Source organism: Penaeus monodon, chromosome 12 (genome assembly GCF_015228065.2).
Source record: "Penaeus monodon isolate SGIC_2016 chromosome 12, NSTDA_Pmon_1, whole genome shotgun sequence".
Taxonomy (NCBI): domain Eukaryota; kingdom Metazoa; phylum Arthropoda; class Malacostraca; order Decapoda; family Penaeidae; genus Penaeus; species Penaeus monodon.
Genome location: NC_051397.1, coordinates 52,024,009 through 52,036,508, shown reverse-complemented (window position 1 = coordinate 52,036,508; position 12,500 = coordinate 52,024,009). Strand labels below are relative to the sequence as shown.

General features: G+C 45.2%; 1 protein-coding gene across 2 annotated transcripts in view; it reads right to left on the bottom strand.

The window, feature by feature from the left end:
• Positions 1 to 12,500, bottom strand: part of LOC119579583 (LIM homeobox transcription factor 1-alpha-like) — a 39,901-nt gene that overhangs the window by 5,282 nt on the left and 22,119 nt on the right. The window contains exons 3-4 of one of the 2 annotated variants that reach the window (XM_037927504.1): positions 10,907 to 11,139; positions 9,749 to 9,897 (exon numbers count right to left, since the gene is read on the bottom strand). In XM_037927504.1, the coding sequence (XP_037783432.1) occupies positions 9,749 to 9,897; positions 10,907 to 11,139 (382 nt within the window). The remainder of the gene's footprint in view (positions 1 to 9,748; positions 9,898 to 10,906; positions 11,140 to 12,500) is intronic. The other variant, XM_037927505.1, reaches the window with a different exon arrangement.

Genomic DNA, 12,500 nt, shown 5'->3' with positions numbered 1-12,500 from the left:
AAAAGCAATACAAAAAAAATCAAGATAAAAAAATGGGAAGAGCAATAATAGTTTTTATGCTAACGAAAAAAAAGCAATACTCGATTTCCCAGACATCAAACACCACCACATAAAAAAGAACAGGTGGTTTAAGCAACACCGAAAAGACGACTGTTGTCTCGACGCATAACCTTCCCCAGTTCGACCCGTGAAGCTTCAAAACACGAGTCGAGGCTTCGAGAGAAGTTTTTATATAAATCAATTCCAGACGTTGATGGAGGAGAACAGCTGAACCATCCCGGACCCTTGAACCACTCACAAGGATTAAGGTTCTCGACTCTTGTTTATTGAGATGCCGTGATCTGAACTGGGCTTCATTACGGGCGTCGTTTACTCCAGCAGGAGGAGGAGGAAGGAGAAGAGGAGGAGGAGGAGGAAGGAGAAGAGGAGGAGGAGGAAGAAGGAGAAGAGGAGGAGGAGGAGGAAGGAGAGGAGGAGGAGGAGGAGGAAGGAGAAGAGGAGGAGGAGGATGAAGGAGCGAAAATAGGAGGAGGAAGATAAGGAGGGGGAGGGAAGATGAGGAAGAAGAAGTTAAGGAGAGGGAGGGAGAAGGAGGAGAAAGAAGATAAGGAGGGGGAGGAGAGAAAGAGGATGAAGGATAAAAGGGGAAGGAGGGAGCGAAAAGAGGAGGAGGAAGAGGAGGGGAGAGTAGGGGGAAGAAGATGAGGAGAAGGAGGAGGCAGGAAAAAAGAAGAAGCAAAGAGCGAAAATATGAGGAGGAAGATAAGGAGGGGGAAGGGAGAAGTTGAAGAAAGAGGAGGGGGGAAAGGGGAAGGAAAAAGAAAGAATAAAGATCGGGAGGAGGGAAAAAGGAAGAATGGGCGCAAAGGGGAGAAGGAGGCGCAAAAAGAGGAGGGAGAAGCAGAAATGAAAGAGTAAGAAAATGGGGAGGAGGAGTAGACGTAAAAGAGTAAAAAGAAGAGGAAGAAGGAGCAGGGTTTCTCCCATCCCGCCAGTCATAAATCACTGACGTTTACGCGAATCCTATACGTGTTCCCGGACCGACCTTGTTGCGTAGGACCCGGGTGGCCTTGGGAAAACGATACGACCCGACTCGGAGTTTTGTTAAACGGAAGCCACACGGCAGCAAGACCTCAATGTCCATGATTCATAAGCTAAAAATCACGTTTCTTACCCATCACTGTCTTTAATCACTAATTCATTTAATTGCGAATCAACGAGCTAGTAAATGTCGCCCTCCCACAAGCAGGGGGCATGAGGAGGGTATCACCTTACGACTGACCTGCCATGCCCGAGCGGTGACTAGACCCAACCAGAGACAAAACGCATAATCTGTCCTTCATGAGAATTATCGCCAGATTTAAATGTCAGATGTAAAGGCTCCATGGTGCGTCACTGTCTGTCATCGCTGTTATGATGTTATCAGCTGCTCCTTTGACCTGTTCGAAGTGTTTTTTCCATCCTTTTTTCTCTTTATTTTTTGTAAGCAATGCGTTATCAGCGGACACGGGTTGATACCGAAAAGCGTACCCCGCACCGCAAGCTGCAACGCGTCCCAACGTACCCTCAAAAGACGCAGTAAGCCGCCCAAAAGAAGCAGCCTCCCACCAAACGACGCGAAGTGCTATCGAAGGAGGCAACTAGTTATCAGAGGACACTCAGGCAAGACTCCCCCTCCCTCCGCTCCTCTCCTTTCCCCTCACTCCTTCCCCCCGTTTCCCCTCCCCTCCCCTCGCCACCGCTCCCGAGAGTCCGGGTAGAGCTTAAGAGGCGTTGCTCATCCCCAGGGGGTCACTTTATCGCTCTAAATGTTATCCAAATAGAAAAGCGTGGGGCTACGTGGCTACATCGCCCAGGGGTTAATCCCACCAGCCAGGGGTCACGAGGATAAGGCGCTCGCAGAAGAACAGCTGATTGATTCCCGAACGTCTGGTGTCATAAACTCTCCTCTCAAGTACTATTGTCGGGCGGGGTGGCGGGGGAGGGAGGGAGGGAGGGAGAGGAAGGGAGAGAGAGAGGGAGTGAATGGGAAGGAGGGAGAGGGAGAGGGAGAGAGGGAGGAAGGGAGTGGGAAGGGTGGCGAGTGAGAGGGGGAGGGAGGGAGAGGGAGGGATGGAGGGGGATAGTAGAGGGGGAAGGGAGAAGGGGCGGGGTGGCAAAGGACGGGGAGGGGGAGGATGAGGGGAGGGGAGGGGAGTTGAGCTGATGGTAAGAGGGAGGGGGGGAGGGAGAGAGGGGAAGGGAAGTGGGCGAAAGAGGGAGAGGGAGAAGGGGAGATTGAAAGGATAGGGGAAGGGAAGGGAAGGGTGGACCGGTTAAAGGGGAGGGGAGAGGGAGAGAGAGGAGAGGAAATGATTAAGGTAAAGAGGAAGGGGAAGAAGGAAAAAAGGGGGAATGATAAAGACTGGAAAGGTGGAGGGAGGGAGAAGGGGTATAGGAGGAGGAAAGGAGTGGAGGTAGAGAAGGGTGAGGATAAATAGGAGGAGAAAGGGGAGAATGGAGTGGGGAAAAAGAGCAGAGGAGAGAGGAAGAAAGGGAGAGAAGAAGAAAGGGAGAGAAGAAGGAAGGGAGAGAAGAAGGAAGGGAGAGAAGAAGGAAGGGAGAGAGGAAGGAAGGGAGAGAAGAAGGAAGGGAGAGAAGAAGGAAGGGAGAGAAGAAGGAAGGGAGAGAAGAAGGAAAGGAGAGAAGAAGGAAGGGAGAGAAGAAGGAAGGGAGAGAGAAGGAAGGGAGAGAAGAAGGAAAGGAGGAGAAGAAGGAAGGGAGAGAAGAAGGAAGGGAGAGAAGAAGGAAAGGAGAGAAGAAGGAAAGGAGAGAAAGAGGAAAGAAGGAAGGGAGAGAGAAGGAAGGGAGAGAGGAAGGAAGGGAGAGAAGAAGGGAGGGAGAGAGGAAGGGAGGGAGAGAAGAAGGGAGGGAGAGAAGAAGGAAGGGGGAGAAGAAGGGAGGGAGAGAAGTGGGGGTAAGGAAAAGGAGGAAAGGGAGGGGAAAGACGAGGGAGATGAGAGATGGAGGGAGGAAGAGGGCGAGGGGCGGGAGTAAGGAAAGAGGGGCAGAGAGAGAAAGTCTGGGAAGAGGGGAGAGGGAGAGAAGGGAGGGGAAGTGCCCCCCCCCCCCTCGCCGTCGCATCAAAGGCACGGCGGCGGCGGCGGGAGGGCATCGCTCGCCCGCCGAGGAAGATCATGTTTACGTTGTTACTTGAGCGAGACTCGTTCCCCGCGCCGGAAGTGTTCCTCGCCGGGGGGGGGGGGGCTCACCCTCCTCTTATCTGGCTATCTCTCTATCGGCTCATCTATTCGCCCTCTGCTTGTCTCTCCTTTTCTCACTCTCTCTATCTATCTATCTATCTATCTATCTATCTATCTATATATATATATATATATATATATATATATATATATGTATATATACATACATACATACATACATGCATACATACATACATACATACATACATATATATACATATTTATTTGTATGCATGCATGTATATCAAGAAATATACAGATGAAAATATATACATACATATATACATATATATGTATATATATATATATATATATATATATATATATATATATATATATATATATATATATATATATATATATCTTCTTTTAACGGTAGGTTCATGTCTGAGCCGCCGTGGTCACAGCATGATACTTAATTGTAGTTTTCATGTTGTGATGCTCTTGGAGTGAGTACGTGGTAAGGTCCCCAGTTCCTTTCCACGGAGAGTGCCGGTGGTACCTTTTTTAGGTAATCATTCTCTCATATATATATATATATATATATATATATATATATATATATATATATATATATATATATATATATATATATATATATATATATATGTATATATATATATATATATATATATATATATATGTAAACATAAATGCACACACACATACACACACACACACACACACACACACACATATATATATATATATATATATATATATATATATATATATATATATATATATATATATATATATATATATATATCGGCACCATCCACCAATCTTAGACACACTTCAGCTGCACCATTTTTCCCGTTTGGCTTTCTTCTCCTCCTCTCATCCCGTCGCTTGCTGCTGAAGTTCAAGGCATTCGCCCGAAATATAATCTGCTTTCTGATAACGTCTGAATAAAAGTCTTTCAGCGTCTTTTTTCTCAGCCAAGACATCATTTCCGCGTTCTGCCTATCACGCTTCTTCGTTTCCTTGCTAACTCACTCTGATGCATCGCCCTCGTCACCCTGTTATCGGCTACGGCACCATCGCACCCTTCTGCAGGCTGATATCATCTTCCTGGCGCAGGCCGGTCGGGGGTCACCGCCGCAGCCAGGCCTCGCGCGGACCAGTGACGTGTATGTATGCATATACCGTATACTGAATGGACAAGTGAATACGCGTGTATGTGTATGTGCGTATATATGTACACACATATATACACATGTGAGAGGGATATAGATTGAGAGAGAGAGAGAGAGAGAGAGAGAGAGAGAGAGAGAGAGAGAGAGAGAGAGAGAGAGAGAGAGAGAGAGAAGACAGTAACAGATAAAGAGATAAAGATACAGATTGAAAATAGACAAGGAGAGAGGTGAATAGATAAATACATAGGTAAGAAGATAGACAGATGAACAGATATACATACGGGAAATATTATATATAGACCCACATGTATAGGTAAGCAGACAGGCGGACACAAAAACCACACGCGAAACAAGAGGGACCAACAGAGACAGCGATAACGGCACGGCGAACGGGGAATAGCGACGAAGACCCTTGAAGATGTGATTGGCATCTTAATCCCTCTCACCCTGACCTTTGCAGGAATCCGAGAGGTCAAGATAAGACGAAATGACCTCTCCTGTCAAGAGAGCCCAGGGCACTATACTCTGCAGGCGAAGGAAAAGGAAAGGGAAAGAGACAGCCAGAATATTGCGGTCGGCGAGACTCCTGATTTTTTTGGTTTCTTTCATTTATTTCTCTTAATAATACTTGTATACATATACTGATATGGTTATGGATATACGTGCCTTTACGCACACACATACACACACCATATATATATATATATATATATATATATATATATATATATATATATATATATATATATATATATATATATATATATATATATATATATATATATATATATATAAACACACACACACACACACACACACATACACACACACACACTATAAATACCCCGGCCACTAAGTACAGTATGACTGAGTCAACAAACACGAGCGCGAGAGACCGCAGCCTCGATAACAGGCGAGCCACTTGGCCCGCCTCGCCCAGGACCCGAAGTGGCCCGCGACCCCGAGCGTCTGTGACCCCGAGTGGTGGCAGGGATGTTGGCATGGGTCGTGGACGGCGATACTGACAAAGGGGAACGCGGTTGGCAAGGAATGGCGAAGGGGGAGAAACGCGCACACTTTCGACAGCTCGCAAGGAAAGACGTGTTGGCAGGGACAGGACAGACATGTTGGCAGACGCGAATGGTGGGAAATGATGTTGGCAGAAGCTGGAAGTAGCGCCAGGAGGACCCGGGAACGTGTCAACAAGGAACTTCTGTGGCCGCGAGTCAAGGTGGTGCCAGCCGGAACATCAAGACCACACTAGTCAAGATAAGAATAATCCCTTCTATTTATAACTCGGGCATAATCGCTATGTATAAAAAATAGACAAGTAGATATAAATAAATATAAGGTGTTTTTTCATTATGCAGACGATAAGCCGGTAAGTCATATGCATGTGTGAATATATATATATATTCACATTGTGTGTGTGTGTGTGTGTGTGTGTGTGTGTGTGTGTGTGTGCACTGGAGGCAACGCATTCGAAGGCAACGGAGATATTTTGGACTGGATGGAAATGGCAACAAACTGGATTATATTAATATATGAATTTTGGAAAATGCAAAGAGCAAAAAGCGAAACAAATTGCGCATCTAGATCCTCCATTTTATCAACATTTTCACACAAAAGGTCCCAAATTGACCTGGATCGACCTAGCTTGAACCAATATCCACCGCTCGTCAGCTGTCAGTAGCGCCTCCCTGTTGCTAGGTGAAGAGTTATTAACATGTATTTATTACCCTGTCTAGCCTTTATGGGTTACATAGATTACACGTGTTATTGTACCATCTGGGCTCCAGTGAAATGGAAACAATAGCATTACTTTTGCATTACTCTTATTTAGGAATTTTAAAATACTCATAGTTGGCACCACGGCATGTCACTCGCCCTGTCAGCCAATCAGCGGCCATAAATCTGTCAACAGTGCACACGGTGTTGCCGTCACGGGAGCACGACAGTTTGGACAGGAGTAACATCCAAGATGAAATGGTTGTTGTTATGTTTAGACAGATGGACAGACGCGCGCCATTTCGCGGAGTTACACGGAAGCTGAGAGTGATAGGTGTTGTGTTTAGACAGAGTGACGGACACCTAATCTATTGCTTTCCGGTGCGCTTCGTAAACGTTGGAGCGAGAGTGATATATGGTATATTAAAGAGGCCCGGATATTCATGGCGGAAACGCACGGAATACATAATACGTGGGGCCTTTAAAGCATCGACATCGGCACTCGAATTCCTTAAGTTTCGGCTTTCTCAGTCAGTGATAAAATGAACATTAAGAAGTGTTTCCACCCTCGGCGTATCGCTTTACTAAACAAACAGAGGAACCCTAATATACATACAATTCATTGGATTCGCGCCCTTCATCTTGAACAAAGGCACACATTATTATCTTCTTTACTGCCACTAGAATAAACACCCATAAACAAACATAAACAGACGTATTTGTGTGTATATATGTATATATACATATGCATAAGTATGTGTATACATACATATATACATACATATACATACACATATAAACATATACATATATATATACATATTTATACACTAATACATATATATGTGTGTGTGTGTGTACATGTGTGTGTGTGTGTGCGTGTGTGTTTTATATATATATATATATATATATATATATATATATATATATATATATATATATATATATATATATATATATATTTCCTTCAACGGACACACACACACACACACACACACACACACACACACACACACACACACACACACACACACACACACCACACACACACACACACACACACACACACACACACACACATACACACACACACACACATATATATATATATATATATATATATATATATATATATATATATATATATATATATATATACCTACACACATTTATATTTATATATAGAAATGTATTCATGTATGTAATGTATATATGAGCTCTATGAATACATGCATGTATGTATAGACAAGGATATATGTATGTATGTAGGCATGCATACATATGTGCATCTATGGATGGATCCATGCATGTGCGTATGTATTATATAGGTTCGTATCCATCTACGTGTGTACCTATACTTATTTCTCTGTGTCCCCTTCTATCTTTCTCTCTCTCCCCATATATAGATATTCATATATTCTTCTCTCAAAGAACAAACAAATAAAAAAACTCATCCATATTCTTGATTCATAAGCTTTTAAAGATCGGAATCCCTTGGTAGCAGAGGGTACCCCCTGATGCAACCTCTCCTGACCCCGTAACACAGCCTCTCGGTGGGAAACTCCCGAGAGACGTTTTATGGAGTGCAACATTGGTAGTGCATTATGGCTCTTGTGGAGTATGTATGCGTTTGTGTGTGTTGGTGGAAAAGTGTGGTTGAGAGTGTGTATATTTGTTGTTGTTGTTGTTGGTGGTGGTAGTAGTAGTGTTGTTGTTGTTGGTGGTGGTGGTGGTGGTATTGTTGTTGTTGGTGGTGGTATTACTGTTGTTCTTGTTGTTGTTTTTGTTGTTGGTGGTGGTGTTATTACTGTTGTTATTGTTGTTTTTGTTGGTGTTGGTGGTGATATTATTGCTCTAGCTGTTGAAATTGTTGGTGTTGTTGGTGGTGATGGTAGTGTGTTGGTGGGCTCATTGTTGTAGTTGTTGGTGGTGGTATTGATACTGCCGCTGTTATTGTTATCGTTGTTATTGGAAATATTGCTGTTGCCGTTAGTGTTATTGTTGTTTCTGCTGATGCTGTTGTTTTTATTTAGGGCTACATATTCTGAATGCGATATTCAATTCTAGAAAAAATATGGGCCATTTGGTCTGATGTATTCAGAAGTGGAAGGAAAGTTATACACTGGGTATGTTTCTTGAAGAGGGTATGACGGGTGGAGTGTGTGAGGAAGGCCACTAAGGGGGAGGAGGTGAGGAGGAAGGTATGGGAAAGCCGTGTAAATGGTTAAGAGGCTGTGATGGAGATGAGGTGTGGTGTGTGTGTGTGTGTGTGTGTGTGTGTGTGTGTGTGTGTGTGTGTGTGTGTGTGTGTGTGTGTGTGTGTGTGTGTGTGTGTGTGTGTGTGTGTGTGTGAGAGAGAGAGAGGTGAGACGCGAGTGAGGTTTAGATGGTGTGTGTGTGTTTGCGATAAAGAGCGCGGTTGGGAGCACCTTCTGAGGGCTTGAAGGAGCCGTCGTTTAATTTAGGAGCTAGAGAGGCGGGATCTTGTATCGTTCCGCCGGAGGGGAAACAGCGAGCGAATATACCAGGAGAGCGAAAAGCCTAAAACTGTAGCGAAGATGATGAGGCGTTATGAGGGATGAGCGAGGGAAGTCGTGAGAGGGCGTGAGGGAACTAGAGTGCCAGTCAAAACACGCGATAACCCATGACCTCCTCCAGTACTCGCCCCCCCTTCCCTTCTCCTCCTCCTTCCCCTCTTCCCCTTCCCCTCCTCTTCCCCTCCCTTTCCCTCGCACCAAGCCGCCATTGTTGCGCGGCGAGAACCAGCAGATTGTCTTCCAGCGGTGCGTGTCGGCCTCGGAGGTAAATACTCAAGGTGGAGCTGCCTCTTGAGGTTCAGGGCCACCTCGGCGGGGTTGACAAGCGGTATCAGAGCGAGAACCAGGATCTCTTTATTTGGCTCGCTCCCGCTGACACTCGGCGGAGAACAAGGGACTGGGAGGGCGATCGTGAACACGGGGAGAGCGAGAGGAAAACAAGAGGAAATGCGACAAATCGAGGAACTAAGCGGGCGAACCAAAGGAAAGAGCGAAGAGTGGGAAACAACGTGTGAATAAATAAGGGATAACATATGCCTTGGTATCACTGGGGGGAATCTAATGCTAAATCCAGCAACCTATAAATATCATTGAGGATCCATACAAGAAAGGCTCTGTGGTTCCTGCAGTGAATGTAAACACGGCGGTGATAGCGGCAGCCTCAGTGCAGTTCGGAGTTGTTGTTACGGTAGTTCATGAGGCGTGGTGGGGAGGGGAGGGGAGGGGAAGAGGGAGGGGGCCAGGCAGGTGACCGGAGAGTCCCGCCTTTATTCATAAAAAAGGTATTGATCTGTTCGTTGTACATTGTGCTCCGCCGTAACAGCAGCGTTCCACATGCTTTCGAAAGGAAGGGGAGGGGGAGGGAAGGAGAGAGAGAGAGAGAGAGAGAGAGAGAGAGAGAGAGAGAGAGAGAGAGAGAGAGAGAGAGAGAGAGAGAGAGAGAGAGAGAGAGAGAGGCACAGAGACAGAGAGAGACAGACAGACAGACAGTGAAAGAGAAAGAAAGAGAGACAAACAGACGGAGAACCATGATAGAGCCTTCGCCAGTGAGACATTTTGCCGAGACGGAAACAGTAATGAAAAAAACGGCTGTCAATCTTACCTTCCTGCAGGGCTTCGGGGAGACGCTGAAGGAGGCCATGAACTGCTTCCGCTGCGCCGACGTGAGGATGGTCCGAGGCCGCTTGGGTCCGCGCCTGCCATCGCGCGGCCGAGACCCGTCGTCCACTATGAAATCGTCTCCCAAGGGACCTGTCACGAGGTAACGCAAACACTCTGTAGGCTCCGGCGACGTGTGTATTCATTACCAGCAGGAGGTTTAGCTTCACATATTTCATTACTTTGGATATTATGATACCGGTTATGTCTTCCCTCTTTTTGTCTCTCAATTTGGTTTTCCCGTATTTTATTCCTTCCACCCCCAGCTAGAGATTTTCTGTCTGTCTTTCCCCTTGGTCTCCCTTTTCTCCACTTTCTCTCCAATCTTCTATGCAAACATCGTGATGAAGAGATTAATATAATTGCATTTACTTTTCTTTTTTGTTTGTATATTTGTTTGCTTATACATCTAATTTGCCTATAATGACTTGACTGTGAACACCCAATTGAGTTATCAGTGTCGTCTCATTGACGTTACAGGAGACAGTGTTTTAGTATTATATTCTCTGACAAGTACGAAAAATATCCTAGCTAGCGAAGACGCACAGGCAGGAAGAGGACAGTTAGCTGCCATCAAAAGAAATGGAGTGAGATAGAATTTGTTTGTGTTGCCAACTATGTAAGACAACTGCAGATAAGCTTTATCTACTAAACAACACAGCAGCTGGAAACTGCTACCATTTAGTCGTGTGAGAAAAAGGCGGAAAATTTGATCCGCTACAACAATATTTTTCTTGCTTTTTTGTATACTCCATTGCCTATGATAATAAATAACAGCCTGTTTTCCTGTGCGACTTGCAAATGGGCGTGTTGTTTGTTTAATCTTGTAACTGTTATGCGGGAGTCTTCTGCCGATAAGGGAATGGTCATGTCAAAATCCCTTGGCCTTTAATTAAAGAAAATTCTATAACAAAATATGGTGTTTTATTATCAATAATGACTGCTGTGTGTGGTCCAGCCTAAGATGTGTATTTGACCTATGGAATGTTTAATTTTGCCTTGACTGAAAGACCGATGGAATTCTCCTCCTTTCGTCATAGTCTGTGATTAGATATTAACACCCCTCAAAACATTATGAACAGAACTACAAGGTAATACTAACTCAGCCACTCACTCTGCGGCCCGTGTTGCTGGAGCAGGAACATCTCCTTCTCGTAGTCGGCCCTGCAGAAGAGCTGGTGCCCCCGCAGGACATACTGGTCCCCCTTCTGCAGGACCTGGCAACAGACCACGCAGGCGAAGCAGTGGAGGTGGAAGACGAGGGACTGAGCGCGCATGACCAGTTCGTGCGGCAGGAGGCGGTCCCCGCAACCCGCACACTTCACGGAGAACAGTCTGGAGGGAAACACAGGGAAAGCGTCAGTCATGTTGTGGGGTCTCCGCCCGGGGCCTTCCTCTCGCCAAGGGCTTCACGCCGGAACCGCGTTTGGGAGGCTGTGCTTTAAATGCAGCTGCAGTCTGATGGATGAATTTCATCTGACGTCAATAAAATGTTCCTTAACATTGGATTTTTTAAAATTATTATTACCGAGATATGTTTTGATGTTTCATGACTAAGATAAAATAGCTGGCCTGATTCAACAAAGATCACTGAGGCTGATTTGGCCACTTAATTCTAAAATAAAGTAGTTTATCCCTTACAGACATTTCATGCACCGGAGACACGAAAACAAAATTCCCCGAATACATTCACCGGAGGGAACAGAGGCTAGGATTTGTAGGATACTGCAAGCAGTTCCATACAGCAAAGCCCTCCAGCCTTTATCTCCACATCAAAGTTCGCCTGATAATAGAACGCGCCGCCCCACACCGCCGCCGAGCCCAGCGAGCCCGCGGCGGAGGCCATAACCCGCTCCCTCCATCTAACCTCCGACAAGCGGGCGCGGGAAACTGCGTCGGTTAGACACATAAAACTCGCACTTCTCTGCACTTGGCGTCCACATTTAGTAGATCCAGTCGCCATTCTGTTTATGTGTCTCGGGCGACCGATGTATTTTGATTCTTGTGCGCTTGTGCCGTGGGGGAGAGAGGGGGGGGGGGGTTCCCAGCGGCGATACGACGCTACTTCAAGTGTAACTGTTATTGCAAAAATGTATTGGAGTCGTTCGGCGGGCTTATTTATGGCGTCAGTTTTACTGTTACGTATTGGTTATTAGGAATATTTCTATCTTCTGAAATTTATGGCGATGCTTTGTGTTTTTCATACTAGAAAAAAAGCTGATTGTAAAGCAAATCGTGCTAATATGTCCATAACCGTGTCTTGAGAATATTGTCATCGTCTGAACTTTATTTCTGTTGCCGTTCTTACGACGCGTATTTGACGGCATCACACCTTCAAGACGCTCCGGGAAAGTCGGGAAACTCGAGTTAATTCCATGCGAGTTTTACGGAAATGAATTTCGAGATGATCCAGAGACCGCTGATCTCCGTAACATTACCGCATGAGTATTCAAACTTCTCTTTCTCTCTCTCTCTCTCTCTTTCTCTCTCTCTCTCTCTCTCTCTCTCTCTCTCACTCTCTCTCTCTCTCTCTCTCTCTCTCTCTCTCTCTCTCTCTCTCTCTCTCTCTATATATATATATATATATATATATATATATATATATATATATATATATATATATATATCTTAGATTTTCCTTAAATCTTTCCCTTCAGATTCTCAACCTAATTGTAGAGCTGCCGCCGTCTAAGTCG